Source organism: Bos mutus, chromosome 3, assembly GCF_027580195.1.
Source record: "Bos mutus isolate GX-2022 chromosome 3, NWIPB_WYAK_1.1, whole genome shotgun sequence".
In the NCBI taxonomy this organism is placed as follows: Eukaryota; Metazoa; Chordata; class Mammalia; order Artiodactyla; family Bovidae; genus Bos; species Bos mutus.
This window is the reverse complement of record NC_091619.1, coordinates 48,346,859-48,360,215: the sequence shown is the minus strand read 5'-3', so window position 1 is coordinate 48,360,215 and position 13,357 is coordinate 48,346,859. Positions and strand designations below refer to the sequence as shown.

Sequence of the window (13,357 nt, the reverse complement as noted above, 5' to 3'; positions counted from 1 at the left end):
TAATTAGAGTCTTCAAATGTGGGGATGTATTTCCTTGAGGGTACAGTATACCTCCCGTCTCAGGAAATGTCAAATAGAAGGGTAGTGAAATGATCTCCTATGAAGATTCAGGGCCAGATGACCACTTAGGAAGTTACTGCAGAATTCCAAGCAGTAGCAGGTAATTAGGGACTTTCCTGGTGGTCCAGTGGTTAAGAATCAACCTTCCAGTGCAGGGGAAGGAGGTTTGATCCCTTGTTGGGGAACTAAGATCCCACATAACGTCGGGGCAAATAAGCCCACGTGCCACAAACTATAGAGCCCATGTGCTCTGGAGCCCACACTCCACAACAAAAGATCCCTCGTGCTGCAACCAAGACCTGTAAATTTTCAAAATAAAATGGTATTTTTTAAAAACAGACAATGAGACCTGGACTAGTGCAGTACTGGTGGCAGAGAAAGGAGGAAGGGGCACATGAGACAAGAGTTTAGGAGTAAAGTCATGAGGACTTATAATTGATTAGACATGGAAGATGAAGAGGGAGAAGAGACATGGGAGCTACTGGAAGATGACTGAGCCACCAACTTCCAGCGCAGAAGCACGAGCGGGGAGCAAGTCTGCGGAGGAAGATGTACATCCGGAGCTGTCTGGATGGAGCGGCTCACCCCGTGTGGAGAAGGGCTTGAGAATCCTCAATGCAGAGGGGGTGTGCTGTCTCAAATGCCCCCCAAGATATGAGTTACAGAGGGAATATGAGAAGAGGGCTGGGGACACTGGCTTTTAAGAGGCAGGCTAGAAAGAGAAGCTGAAGGACAGGTGTCTTAGTCCCTTTTAGCTCCTGTAAGAAAAATACCACAGACTGAGTGGCATAAGCACAAAACATTTCTTTCTCACAGTTACTGGAGGCTGGAAAGTCTAAGATCAAGGCACTGGCAAACTCAGTGGTTGATGAGAGTGCATCCTAGTTCATAAATGGCCATGTTCCTGCTGTGTCCTCACATGGTGGAGGTGGAGAGGGCAAGAGAGCTCCCTTGGGTCCCCTTTATTTATAAGGGCACTAATCCCAATCATCAAAGCACCACCCTCCTGACCTAATCACCTCCCAAAGGGGCCACCTGCTAATACCATCATGATCAGGGTTAGGGTTTCAACATGAATGGGGGGGTTGGTGGCAGACACAAACATTGAGTCCATAACCCCACAGTATGATGGGTCGGGAAGGATCTAGGAGAAATAAGCAGAGTGCATTGTCCTAGAGGTTGAGAGCAGACTTCCAGGAAGGGATGGCCAACAGTGCCAAGTGCAGCAGAGAGTTCTAATAGCATCAGAACTGGACAGCAGCCACTGGACTTGGCGAGGACAGGCCGCTGGTCCGGTCAAGGGGGCTGAGTGGCCAATGGGAAGTGAGGCAGAGACTGTGTTAACCAGCTCTCTGGATGGAGGAAGCCAGGGACCAGGAAAGAAGACATCAAAATGGTGATTATTTTTAGAATAGGGAAGACTGGAGCTAAGAGGAAAGTGCTGGTAAAAAGGGACAGACTGAAGGTGCCTGAGGATTCTTTGGGAAAGGGGGTGGTCATGGGCACAGGTGGCAGGGCGGGCCTTGGTCTGGGAGAGGGACATTTCATCCTCAGAGGATGCAGGCAGGAAGTGAGAATCATGGATTCAGACATGGATAGAGCTGCAGCTTGTGGGGGCAGCAGTGGGGACGGAAAAGTATCCTGCCTGATGGTCTGAGCTGCTGCTGTGGAGTTAGAAACAGGATCTTATTATGCGTGTTAGAAACAGGCTTAAAGAGAAGCTGGAGGGAGGAAAATATGAGTGAGCTGAGCAAGGACAAGCAGAGCTGATGGGAGGCTTCAAGGACAACAGCATGAGTCAGGGGAGACTCTGGTTAAGCTCCCTAAACTCATCCTGACACGGGAGGCTGGCACCCAAAGCTTCACCCACTCCCCGTTCTGAGTGTGCACTGGCTCCCTGCTGCCCTGTGCCATCTGTGTGCTGGCCTCTTCTCTGGCCTCATCTCCCTCCATTCCTTAGCTTCAGCCTGAAGTCCTGTGTTGATGTTCTTTTTCTCCCCGGGGTGTCTTCCTCCTAACACTCCTTTAAGACTTGCCTGGTGTTACCACCAGGAGGTTCCCTGACCCCAAATTGGGTTAATCCCTCTGCCCAGCATTTCACATTGTGCTGTGACTTCTCCCTGCCTCTGCATCACCATGCACCTTGGAGAGAGTTGCCTGCATGTCCATGTCCCTGGCCAGACACAGAATTGCTCCTTTAGGACAGAAACTTTCACTGTCTCCCCAGGACCCACAGGCCCTCGAGACACATGCTGGGCATGGCGGTGGGGAGAGTAGATGAATTCTGAGTGGGAGGTTGGCTCAGTGGTCCCTCAAATCCCAACTAGAATTAAACTAGAATTAAACAATGCTAGCTTTTTGGTTCTTTGTGTACATGTGCTTTTGTAAAAATGCACACATATTAGAGTGGACACTGGGCAGAGTTCTCCACACAAACTGAAAGACTGATCATAGCTCTTTCATAAGCTAGAAAAATAGGCCGTGACATTCTCATGGCCAGAGCCAGAGCCCAACAGTAGCTCTGGGGCTGTGGACACGCCCTGAAAATCCAGATGTGGTCAGGGATGCTACAGGAGTGTCCACCCCAGGAGGCACTCCCCAGCTCTCCCCACCAGGACAGCCCAAGTCTCCTCTACGGCCCCCGGGGATGTCCAAAATGTGCATCGGCTGGAAGGCCCCACACCTGTCTTTGAAGACATCTTTAAACCCAGCACAGAGGCCTGAGCCCTCCGTGTACTGCCCGCTCGCACATGGTGCGTGATGATCTTTGTGGCCCAAGCACCCCCACTCACCAGCATCCTCCCCAGAGGCAGGCACAGCCTCATCTATCTGCTGTCCTGGAGGTACCGGCCCACTAACAAAATTTTCCCAGGATCCCAGTCTCATGTCTGCTTCCCACCCACGTCTCTCCAACAAAAACAAAGGTCTCGGCCAGGATCCAAGCTCCAGGGTCTGTGGTGCAGGGGGCTCTGGGACCCAGCCTCTGTCAGGCATGTCCTTCCCCTGGTACTGAAACCAGATTCCCGCAGCCTCCAGATGCCAAGGGAATACATTTAGTTTCTTTAAAAAAGCTGTGCTAGGCTTTTTTTTTTTTTTCCCTTCCTTCCTTTGGAGGGCAGGAGAGATAAATGAGCAACTACCAACCACCACAAGCAGGGGCTGAGTCACTTAGACGTTTCCCCAGTGGTTTTTTCTGCCTCGCACAGCGTGTGCTGACGGTGCAACAGCCCCACGACAAAGGCAACTGAGGCTACCGTCAACACTGGGACGTATCAGCAGTATGCACGTGGTCACAATGGCAGACAGACAAGAGATGGGCCACAGGGACAATGAGCAGGACCTTCCCTCCATCGTGCTCACTCTGACACAGAAAGGCAGCTCCCAATGAAAGCAAGCTCTGAGGACCCAACTCTCCAAGGATGGGCAGTTGAGAGACCTCAGGCTATAATGTATATTCATAGAGAGGCTCTGGATACTTTTTTCAGGGATAAGGGAAATGAGCTAAAACAAAGCAAAATGCAATACCATGATTTAAGCACTTCCCACTACACGGAACTTCGTGGCTACAAAGACAGTCACACCTCCGTATGGGAACATTTATGCTTAAAATCCACTGCCTTCTAACAATAACTTCTTGTTGACTAGACCAGCGCCACTGGACTTAGTGACTGGTTAGCTGAGACTTACTGATTCATTTATCCTCTGATTCCCTACTCCAGTCTCCCTGTTGGTGTTCAGAAAGGTGAAATTAAAAGACACTTGCTACTTGGAAGAAAAGCTATGACAAACCTAGACAGCGTGTTAAAAAGCAGAGACACTGCTTTGTCAACAAAGGTCTGGATAGTCAAAGCTATGGTTTTTCCAGCAGTCAAGTATGGATTTGAGAGTTAGACCATAAAGAAGGCTGAGCACCAAAGAACGGATGCTTTTGGATTGTGGTGCTGGAGAAGACTCTTAGAGAGTCCTTTGGACTGCAAGGAGATCAAACCAGTCAATCCTAAAGGAAATCTCAACCCTGGATATTCATTGGAAGGACTGATGCTGAAGCTGAAGTTCCAATACTCTGACCACCTGATGCAAAGAACTGACTCAATGGAAAAGACCCTGATGCTGGGAAAGATTGAGGGCAAGAGGAGAAGGGGGCGACAGAGGATGAGATGGTTGGAAGGCATCAATGACTCAATTGACATGAGTTTGAGCAAACTCCAGGAGATGGTGAAGGACAGGGAAGCCTGGTGTGCTGCAGTCTCTGGGGTTGCAAAGAGTCAGACAGGATGAGTGACTGAACAACAACAAATTCTGCACTTGCAAGGTTAACTCCTGTCTCTGGTTCCCCTGAAGTTTCTTGTACAATCACACCTACCTTCCTCAGGAGCAGCCGTTGATATGCTGGCAAGTTTCAGCTCCTGTTCCCCTGCCCACATGCAAGGAGAATCAGAGACACGAGGGGCCAGAAGAAATGGGGGCTTGTCCCCATGGCCAGTCCCAGAAGCGGGCTCTATTGTGCTTCCCCCAGTTCCTTCTGCAGTTCTCTATGGACAGAAAGGTGGCCCTGCCACTGCCCCAGGAGGGAGACCTAGTATGTGAAGACCAGTTTTGTGTCTCCCTGAAGTCTCTCCTGAAAAGCTGAGGTTCACGCTATTCTTTCTCAACTGAACTGTTAACTGAAGTACTATCTGGGACAAAATTACCTTGTTCCACATTCAATGGTCTTCCTACGGTATTGGAGAAGGCTTCCCTGATGGCTCAGCGGTAAAGAATCTTCCTGCAATGCAGGAGCTACAGGAGATGTAGGTTTGATTCCTGGGTCGAGACGATCTCCTGGAGGAGGGCATGGCAACCCACTGCAATATACTTGCCTGGATAATTCCATGGACAGAGGAGCTGGGTGGGCTATAGCCCATGGGGTCGCAAAGAGTCAGACATGACCACAGTGACTTAGCACGCACAGTATTGGAGACAGGACATTGGGCTTGAGGCCACAGAAACCTGATTTCTACTCCTGGTTCTCCAGCAAACGATTCTAGGGCAGGGAGTTTCTCTGAGCCTCGGCCTCTCCCCTGTGGAAAAAGATAAACGATTGCCCTGCGTGACTCAGCTTGCCTTGAGACCCCAGTGAGATAACTAGTGAAGGAACTCAGAAAGCCTTCTGCAAATGGAACAAATGACTCTGTAGACTAACGCTCTAGTGGGAAGTCCTTCAAAGGCAGGAACCTGCCTCAACTGTCATTAATCACCCCCTGCCCCACCTAACAGAGTGCTTACACATGAAAAGGCTACAATATTTGACATTTGGGGATTTTCAAACTCGAATGTGCTCTACTAATGTCATGGATCTGGAATATCTTCACGGCGAACTCTTTTCCACTGGGTATAAGCAAAAACATCCCTTCCTTTTCTTACCCAAGAGGCAGTAGTCTTTTGTGAAATGAGTGCCTTATGTGAACCCTTCTGGGCTGCTAAAGCCATGACCCTTGACATAGCCTCAACTCTGTGAGCACCAGCAATGCCTGCATATCCTTGACTTCCTCTCACTCCTGGCCTCCCAATTAATTCCTTTCCAGGACATGTCTATACAAGTCCACATGAGGCCCTTAAACACAAATGAAATTCTGCATCATCTCTGCAAATAAAATCTTATTCCCTGAAAGCGCCTGTGTGTTTGGTCTCCTATGTGATGAAGGAGCTTTTATATTTTTAGTTTTCTTCCCATACAACAAACACTATTAATAACATTCTACTTTCTCCAGAGATGATATGGATTAGACCAAATGGAAAGTTACCATGGCTACTGCAGTGTTATTTTTGGTATGAGAAATTCATGCCAAGAGAAGCAGCATCCATGGTCAAGAACTGGAGCTTTATTTCCGCTTTGCTATCAGGCAATCAATCCCAATTTAATTTTGAAACTCTAATTACAACAGAAACTAATTATGAGTGGCAGGACCTGAAACCCCTAATTAAAGTGGGAGTCAATAAAGCGATGCAGCATTATCTCTGGGGCAACACTGGCAGGAGGAGGGATTTAAACACAGGGGCGTTTTCTTTCCCAGGTAACTAAGTAAAACAAGACAGGGAAATGCTTGTTTTAACAAGGGTCCATGGGGAACCTTGAGCTGGGTCTGAAGGTTTCAGGTTCTGGTGAGTGAGCAGATCAGGCCCCCTCCCTGGACTATGACGATGCTACAAACTAGGGGTGGGAGAGGAAGCCCAGGTGGGAAGGAAGGTGTTTCCATCAACAGTCAGTCACCAGGAGTGACCGTGGTGGGGAAACCAGAGGACAGTTACAAATATGAGAACTGGATCATAAAGAAGGCTGAGCACCAAAGAAGTGAGGCTTTCAGATTATGGTGCTGGAGAAGACTCTTAGAGTTCCTTGGACAGCAAGGAGATCAAACCAGTCAATCCTAGAGGAAATCAACCCTGAATATTCATTGGAAGGACTGATGTTAAAGTTGAAGCTCCAATACTTTGGCCACCTGATGTGAAGAGCAGACTCACTGGAAAAGACCCTGATGCTGGGAAAGACTGAAGGCAGGAGGAGAAGGGGGCAACAGAGGATAAGATGGTTGGATGGCATAACCAATTCAGTGGGCACAAATTTGAGCAAACTCCTGGAGATAGGGGAGGATAGAGGAAGCCTGGCATGCTGCAGTCCATGGGGTCGCAAAGAGTCGAACACGACTTAGCAAATGAACAAGAGCAGCCCCATGTTACTGTGGCCTGGTCCTGGAGGAAATAACTGCAGAGGAACAGGGGTCTCCAAACAGAATCTCACCATCCAGACTAGATATTTATGGGTTATTTCCTAATATACCAAATGCTGAGTTGCACTTTACTGAATTAGCAGACGTTGGCTTATGGGAGGACTTCTATTAGAGGGTAAACCTACTGCCAATCCCTGACGTGCACGATTCCCTCTGGGACCTCCTGGTCTATCTCTGACAGCTTTAAAATACTGTTAATGGCATGACTTCATCTGCCCCACACCAGAACGATCCATATTTAGGCCAGAAACCACATGGTCCTCATCACCCCCACTGGGCTCCAGGATAGAAAGGCGCTTTCAAATGCGGGAGGAAACACTTTTAACCTATGACTACTCACTCTCCTTCAAATCCCCTGACAAAGAGACAGAAACGAACTTTGCAGAATGGTTAGAAATCTACTCTGAACACTCCAAAAGGGCAGTAAGATATGAAGAAGCCTCTCCTCTTCTCAGTGTATACTTTTCTACAAAGGGCTCTTTCTGCCTTTAACAGGGTTTCCTGTTAAATTCTCCTGTTGTAGCTTTTTCAACAGCACCGAATAAGTCGGTCCCTCAGGAGAGGGAGCTCTGCTGTCAGGGTGGGAAGTATTCCTTGAGAGCTTTCTTATTCCTATTTCCCATGAATAAATGAGGTCCCCAGTCCTGCCAGGGCCAACAGGATTTTCCCAAAGCAGACAAGCGCCCAGATCAACGACAGCCTGTACCAAACAGGATTCTTAGGTGTTGTCACAGGTGGGCAACAGAACAGAGGCTTGGTCTTGAAATAGTCAAATGAGGTTGTTTGAATATTTTTATCAAAATAAATAGTGCATTGACATATTACGCAAAACCTTGGATACTGATGTCTTGTAACAAAGGTTAAAAACGGGAGCAGTAAAAAAAAAAAACAGTTCTGAATGAGAAAATGTTTTGGAACATGACTTTAATTTGAAAGGAGATATTTGATGATTTTTGTACTTCTATACGTCGTTGACATAAGGGAGGAGCGGGGCAAGTGAAGAGAGGGGCTCAGCCATCTCACATTTATTACGAACAAGGGAAGACAGGCAGAGACAGAGAGAGAAGAAAAAAAAATAGTCTTGAGCTACTTTGGTATAAAATTTCAGCCCAAGGAAATGGAAAGTCTCCTGAAAAACAGAGCTTTCTCGCTAAGCAAGACAAGGTGTCCCCTTCCGCGTGGCCCGATTCTGCTTGCAGGGAAGCTCACCACTAGGAGCTTGTGAAGATCCATCCATCAGAGCAAGTGTCTCTGATTTTAGAGCCAGTGTGCTGCCAACTTTTCCTAGTGCTTTCAAGCCCTCCCAGAGAACTTTAGCTCTACCTTATTTCTAACCACACCTACCTTGACTCCAAGGAAAGACCTGCGGTGATAGAAGCAGCACAGAGCGGCCGAGAGGGCATGGAAGGCATTGCATTCCTTAGGCATCTTTCAGTCTTCAGTCCCTGGGCCACACACTGTCTTTAGGGTTAACCGAGATGGGTCTTGCGGCTGACACCCCAGTCCTGCCGCAGCAGCTGTGCAGAGCAGGGAGGAGTGAGCGGCTCCTTCTCCCAGGCCAGGCTGGGACTTTCCCTCTTCGCTGAAGCCAATACGATCCACTCGCTCAATTCTGGCAGGCGGGTGTCCAGCCTGCCATGCACTCGGTGCCAGAAATCCTCATGTGACCAGACTCACTTTCTGATGAAATTCTAACCTCTCTCAGAAGAGGCTTTGGGCTTTAGCTGTCCCCTCAATTTAGAGACCCAGCAGAAATCATTATTCCCCCAGGGCTGAAGGCATCAGGCACTCTGCTCCTAGAGCTTGTGTCTGTTTGCCTGTCACCCCAGGACCTGGGAGTTCAAGGAGCACACATCACACCACTCCGTGATGAGAGAGAGGCTCCTTTGAGACAAGGACGGGAAGGCAACCTGGGTGTGACTTTCCCCTGGGAGTGATCCTAGCAGTCCTGAGAAACCTGGGACTCTCCCAGACCACCCCTCAGAACTGTTTATTTTTAATCAGGATGCTCCTGGGCAGCCAGTTTGCAGCTGATAATGCTGGCACAGCCATCACTATTGGCAAAGCAATATTGCCTTTTGGTGTTTAATTAGCAAGTCTGTCAGCAAACACCCTGAGCAGCCCTGCCCTCCCCACCTGGCCCTGCAGCAGTCTGTTGGGAGGATGGGGGACAGGCTGTGTGCCCTCTTTCGACCCAACTGTTTTTCTCACTCCCTTCCTTCACTTTAAATACTTCACTGTAACTGTTCACCCTGCCTAACCCAGATCCAAGGCATGAACCTCGCATCTAACACCACCGAGTGATTCTCCAGCACTTCTTAGGCCTTTATCCCTACCAAGAGCCCCCTTGACACCTTAGCGGAAAGGAATTGCTTTTCTTCTTTCATTCCAGTCATAGTGGATTCCCAACAATTCTTCTTTTTTTTTTTTTTAATCAAACCCAGATTTCTGCCTGTAGCACTTCCTCTCCTATGTTCCAAATATTAACTTTCTGTGGCTTCGGCCACTCAAAAACGGAATGTGTCCTGAAGCTTTCTAAAACTTCACACAGGCAGAAACTTGTAATGAGGAAGAAACAGAACCCATTCAGTCCAGAAAGGAACAATACCAAATGAGGCATGAGGGAGGTATGAGAAATATCCAACAGGATTAGCCTCAAATCCTCAGGAGGCCTCGGCCTTTGGACTAGGTCAAGTCAGCCTGTAAAAATAGAGGATTGTTTGTTCGATGCCTGGTGAGCAGCTCCTGTACTTGAATGAGGGCTCTGGAGAGTGACAGCCCTCACACTTCCCTGAAGGAGCAGAGGTTCAGCCTAATAAACACCTCGAAAAGGGCATGGAGCTGTCATCACAGAACAACCAGGGGGGCTGACTTCCTTTCTGGTCCCTCCACTTGCTCCCCCTCCCCCACCAGGATTCCAGGGCTCAGATGTGCTGCCCTGGGTCCTAGGAAGTCCACCTGAGACCTTGGAAGCAAATACCAAGGTTGGGAGGATTTGTGGGGTTTGGAGCTGCAGGGGCCCTTGGAGATGGTTCAGTTGGTGGGTCAATACTGTCCCCACAAGGTCTATGAACTGAACCTATGAGGAGGCATTTTCTCTGTGTGCCTTCATTTCCACTAGATGGGGTTCAAAGGGTAATAAGTCCACATGAGTGGCCAGGGCCCATGGCCCCAGCAGTTCTGTGGAGACGACTCATCCATCAGACCAAAGCCACCAGGAAGGTGTCCAGTCTGCACCTGCCATTCCTCTTTGGCTGGAATGAGTAAGAAACTCATTGTCAGAGTGAGAAACTCCTCCAAAAGGCTAGAAAGGGACTATTCTCAGCTCAGGAAAAAGAAGAGAAACAGCTCCTTAAATCCTTAACAGAAATTCAGTGAGATTAGTCAGCCAAAGCCTCTGAATTTCAATACCCTACCCCCACTCCCAGAAAGCGTGAATGAAGTGCATTTCTGAAAGAAAATGTACTTAAAAACACTCAGACTTATAAATTACATAGAATTATGTAGTCAGGTGCTCCAGGGCCAACAAAAGGCATGCAGGTCACTGCAGAATCGCAGCTCTTGTCACCTGAGGTTTTCCCTGTTTACGCAAAAAAAAGAACATCTCCAAAATGCACAAAGAATTGGTTCTGTCAGGATTAAAGAATGAGCTAATCTTATTAGGTAACTGTTTTCTAAGCACTTTTTATTTTTTTTGTTCCACACCAAAAATAATTTCTAAAGCAGCACTCAAAGGTTTTAATCAATTTCCTCTTGAAAAGGCCAAGGAGAGAGACTAAAATAACATGATGTTATTGCAACTAAAGATGATAATTGCATGAATTTGTAAAGTGCCCTTCACTGACTTGTTATGCTTTTAAAGTCTCCCATCCACACTGATCAATTCCCCACATTCTTCCCACAATGATGATTCTATTCTAGTTACAAAGAAACAGAGGACCAGAATGGTGTGCCACTCATCAGAGAAAGGACCCGGAACTCCAGCTTGTGCTTTTGCCAGAACCTAGTATCTGATCAACAAATAGATTCTTCTAATGTCTTATAATTAAACTTGTCACACAGCTTCATGAAAACAGCTTGTGACCCGGGGCAGGGAGTCATTGTCTGATGATTCCCTACATGTGATTTCAATTCAGTTCAGTTCAGTCGCTCAGTCGTGTCCAACTTTTTGCGACACCATGAATCGCAGCACGCCAGGCCTCCCTGTCCATCACCAACTCCCAGAGTTCACTCAGACTCTGGTCCATCGAGTCGGCGATGCCATCCAGCCATCTCATCCTCTGTCGTCCCCTTCTCCTCCTGCCCCCAATCCCTCCCAGCATCAGAGTCTTTTCCAATGAGTCAACTCTTCGCATGATGTGGCCAAAGTACTGGAGTTTCTGCTTTAGCATCATTCCTTCCAAAGAAATCCCAGGGCTGATCTCCTACATGTGATTTAGGACCAGCCAAATTTGTATTCAGGGCTTTCTAAACACCAGGCCCTTCTGGGGACAGGGGTCAGCATCTCTAATGCAACCCCAGCAACTGACAGAGGCGGGAGGCCAGGAGCAGGCAACACAGAGCTCTGGGAACCCACCATGCTCTCTAGCGCCCCCTCTGGCTTCCTGGGAGATTCACTACTCAGCACCAAGAAAAACACCTGTTTAAAAAAAAAAGCCAGGAACAGCTATAGCTTAGCATGTAGGAAAACAGACACATTATGAATAAATAGAATTCCCAAACTGAGTAAATACTTCTTGGAGGTCCCTTATTCAATGTTCTCCTTACAGATCATTATTATCCTCAAATTCAATCAAACAAACAGCAAAATTAACTTTTCCATTTTTTTTCTATTCCTAATGGGTGATAACATTAAAGTACTATTCAAAAAAGTACTAAATGACAAAGACCAATCACAAAACCACATAAAACATCTCTATATTACCACACAAAATACTGACTAAAATACTTGCTTTCAGATATACAACTATATCATAAAATGAAAATTAAAAATATCTGTAGTAAATTAATTAAAGGCAAATTAAAATATTAATGGGCTGTTTTTCTCTGATCATATTGGAAAAGATTAAGATTGAGAAAATATATAGTTTTTTTAATTTAAAAGAATTTACACCAAGTGTAATGAACTGAATTGTGCATTAAAATGGAAGTAACGTCATCTGTAGAATTATAATTTGTAAAGGTGAACAGGTACTACTTTTATAAACAGCACATTTTTAGAAAAAAAAAAAAAAAGCCAGTGCTGGGCAGGCAGGTGAACCCTGGAAGAAAATACTCATGATCTCAGGTCAGATGCTGCCCATCCTGTCTGGGGAGAGGATTAGAGTAGACCAGAGGAAAGCTCCTGCACAAGCCATTCTTTCCTTCCCTAATACGAACCTGCCCTATTTAGTAACCATGGAAACAGGAGCTGCCTGCCAGTCATATTTCACAGACAAGGTTTCTTGCTGGCAGCAGCCCTGGGGCTGGGAGGGACTGAGAGGTGAACAGAGTCCCTTTCCCCAAGTGCCACAGTCCCCACTAGAAGATCAGCCTCCCTGTGAGGTAGGTGCCCTCTCTGACATGGAATGGCGGGGTGGGGTGGCGAGGTCTCTGAGGAGGAAGATATGTCTGCCAGGGACCTGCTTTTTCCTGTTTCAGGGCCACTGAGAACACAATGCTGCCCACACCTCCACTCCCCTCCCCTCCCTGGGGCCAGCCCAGAAGCAAGGCAACAAGCCTCACACACAACACACACCAAGGTGTTCTCGGTCACTATCAAGCAGCCCCGAGTAGGGTGACACTGCCCAAGATGGGCAGCAGGCTGTGACTGGGGGCACTGGTCCAAGGCATGAGGCCTGACTGGTCTCTGCCCACGGGGGACACACTTGGAACATCAGTCAAGAGATGAACAGCAGTCCACATGCTGAGACGCCTTCACCTCCCTGGAAAGATCTATCCCTCCTGGGTTTTTGCCTCCACTAAACCCCAGTGATCCAGCTCTCGGTGAACCAAGACAGCCCTAAGGAGCTAGCGTGTAAGGCGTTCCTCCTGGGGTAGTGGAAGCAGGAAGAGGAACCTGTACTGGCCCAATCCTAAGGACCCAAGGCCACCTTCTGCAGGCCCCGCTCCTGGGCTCGGGAAGCCCTGGGCAGGAAGGAGGCATGCTTATCAACAGCCCTGCTTCCCTGGCACTGGCCTGTCTGCGTGATTCTGATCACAGTAACCAGGAGGCGAGGGGGCAGGGAGGGGCCAGGGGTCTAGGAGCACCCACCCTCCATAGGAGCCACAAGGCTGGAGGAGAACAGCTGGGAAACCACTGAGGAAGGAGGCCCAAGGAAGAGGTCACCTCCTCCTCACGCCAGACTCAGCAGCTACACAAGATGCCAAAGACAGTTCAACACATTTTCCTATAGGCAAACGTGATTTAGTTCCTACTCCAAAAGGGAATGAAAACTGGACTTGGCGGGAGGAGGGCGGGAAGCGCCGGTCGAGTTCTTAGGGCTGCTTTGTGTGTCGCCAGCAAAGAGAGAGGAACACAGAGGATGCAT

General features: G+C 48.0%; 1 protein-coding gene across 7 annotated transcripts in view; it reads right to left on the bottom strand.

The window, feature by feature from the left end:
- Nucleotides 1-13,357, bottom strand: part of BCAR3 (BCAR3 adaptor protein, NSP family member) — a 221,552-nt gene that overhangs the window by 46,882 nt on the left and 161,313 nt on the right. The window contains exon 1 of one of the 7 annotated variants that reach the window (XM_005894698.2): nt 8,172-8,375. The exons of the other annotated variants lie outside the window; for them this stretch is intronic. Coding sequence (XP_005894760.2) covers nt 8,172-8,255 — 84 coding nt within the window. The 5' untranslated portion in view covers nt 8,256-8,375. Of the gene's footprint in view, nt 1-8,171; nt 8,376-13,357 lie in introns of those variants that run through there. 7 annotated transcript variants of the gene reach the window in all.